At 32.2% G+C, this 2,298-nt stretch overlaps 1 protein-coding gene across 1 annotated transcript in view; it reads left to right on the top strand.

Moving 5' to 3' along the window:
* Nucleotides 1-1,075: 1,075 nt before the first annotated feature.
* Nucleotides 1,076-2,298, top strand: part of LOC111037261 — a 2,879-nt gene continuing 1,656 nt past the window's right edge. The window contains exons 1-2 of the mRNA XM_022319686.1: nucleotides 1,076-1,313; nucleotides 1,963-2,153. Of these exons, the coding sequence (XP_022175378.1) occupies nucleotides 1,076-1,313; nucleotides 1,963-2,153 (429 nt within the window). The remainder of the gene's footprint in view (nucleotides 1,314-1,962; nucleotides 2,154-2,298) is intronic.

The following is a 2,298-nucleotide window of genomic DNA, read 5'->3' as shown; positions in this document are numbered from 1 at the left end:
AATTGTTATAATAACTTTTTCATTAAAAAGATATATTCGACAAAATTAATTACCTAAGTACTTTATTTTATTAAGAACGTGTACTGTCAAATGTATTTCCCAACTTAACCCGTGACTTGATTAGTATCTGGGCATAAAATCCAGGGGCTCTTAATAAAGAATACTTGTGGAGTTAAATTTAAACTTTAAAGGCACTGAAAATACTGATAATTATTCATTTTAAATAAATTATACAGACTTTTTGGGAAGGGGCTTTAAAAAATATGGCCTTGGGTGTAAAGGGAATTTCTTGGGTTCATTAAGATAGTGCATACCATTAGCTGGGTTGCCACTGTGGACGAAGACATATTACCACGCCTATGTCCGTGTTTAAATTGGTACCTAATTACGAAGACGTAAAAATGTACCAATAATATGTGTTACCTGAATAGTTAGTGAGTTAAGTGTAATTTAATTTGGATAATTGACATCATATTATGTTGATATATATTGTCACAAGAGATAGAAATTAAAAAAAGGTATGCGACTCTCTATCTGCTTTCCAATACTTAAACACTGATAATTAGAATACCTAGACTAAAGAATTAGATAATACATGTTCATGAATAAAAAATGTACAATATTTCAATGTTATACCTCTAAGAAAATGTCGTTCGCCATTTTCGACGCTTCGATAAACTTTACATCATTTATTTTTTCGTCTTCCTTATTAGCCCGCCATACACGATAGGATATTTTGACGGATTTGGTCTGACGGATTAAATCCTTAGGACCTCGATGGATTTGGTCCGTCGGATCAGGTCCTAAGTTGTGCCCACTAACGTGAAAATAAAGATCCTTTGATTGAAACGGATCGGATCTTTAAAAGGACCCGGCCCGTTCATGTATGGAGTAATTTCCGGTAGTTTCCATAGGATTTGATCCGTAGGACTAGATCCACTGATCTTTTAGCAAGTCTTAAAAGACCACGGTTTTTTAAGTTGTGTAACTTGGTTAAAACTTTAAGTAAACGTTTTCAAACGAAATAATAATAAAAAAAAAATTTAATAATTAAATAACGTGCCTGTTACTTACGATGGATACCAAAATTAGGACAAGTATGAACAAAAAAAAAATTATTGCTGCAGTTGGTCTAGTCGCTGTACATAACTTTATGTCTAAACGAAAAAATAGAACAAAATGGGTTAAGAATTGGATCGCCAATAGAAATATATTTGGTCATATGCCACTACTCCGTGAATTGAATGCCAACGAACCAAACGATTTTACAAATTATTTAAGAATGTCAGCATCAGATTTTAATAATTTATTAGGTAAGTAATATTTACACGTACGTCACAACCAGTGGTGTATTTAAAGGGATGAATCCCCTTTCGGCCATCCCACCCGAAGACCGAAATTTGGTATTCTCTGGTATGTAACCTTCAGTATGACATTTGTATGACACTATGACCATCCACATACTATTTGTATGCCACTTGAAATAGTTATAAAAAAAATTAGATGGATGGGTTGGCGAGATGTCACCCCAGCAAAAGTACTAAAAAAAAATTTGAAACCTCTTTTTTTACCAACCTTATCAGGAAACAAGTTCACGGGTCCAGCCCGGGATTTTGCCTAATTTTTAGTAGTGGGTTAAAAGTTGCTAAATATTGGCACTAGTTTTGAGTCTAAATGTGAAAGTTGAGAGCCAACTTGTGGTGACAGCCCACCCCTCTAATTTTTTTTTATAACTCAATTTGAAGTGGCATACAAATGGGGTGGATGGTCATACTCACATAAATACATAGAAATGTCATAATGAAGGATACATACAAGAGAAAATTCATATATCAAATTTCGATATGGGTGGGCTGGTGTGAAGTAGGTACGTGATATTAACTGTAATTTAAAAAAAAAATTATTTAAACAATAATCAAAATTCTACAAATTATTATTAATTAAGATTTAATTTTATTTAAGATTTACTTCGACCACATATATCTAAACAAGACACAGTAATGAGACAAGCAATACCATCCGAAGAACGACTTATAGCAACATTAAGATTTTTAGCCACTGGACGTTCGTATGAAGATTTGAAATTCAGTACAGGAATCGCAGCCCAAACATTGGGTTATATAATACCAGAAACCTGTAAAGCTATATTTGATGTTCTGAAAAAAGATTATCTGATATAAAAAAAAGTAACAAAAACAATATTCTACTTTATACCTATATAATTATAATAAAGAGTAGGTATTTAAATAAACTCAACAGTTAACAACCTAAATGACATATTTTCTTAGTATAAAAAAA

Source organism: Myzus persicae, unplaced genomic scaffold (genome assembly GCF_001856785.1).
Source record: "Myzus persicae strain clone G006 unplaced genomic scaffold, MPER_G0061.0, whole genome shotgun sequence".
NCBI classification, from domain to species: Eukaryota; Metazoa; Arthropoda; class Insecta; order Hemiptera; family Aphididae; genus Myzus; species Myzus persicae.
Note: the sequence above shows the minus strand (reverse complement) of the source record. Positions and strands in the feature narration are given on the sequence as shown.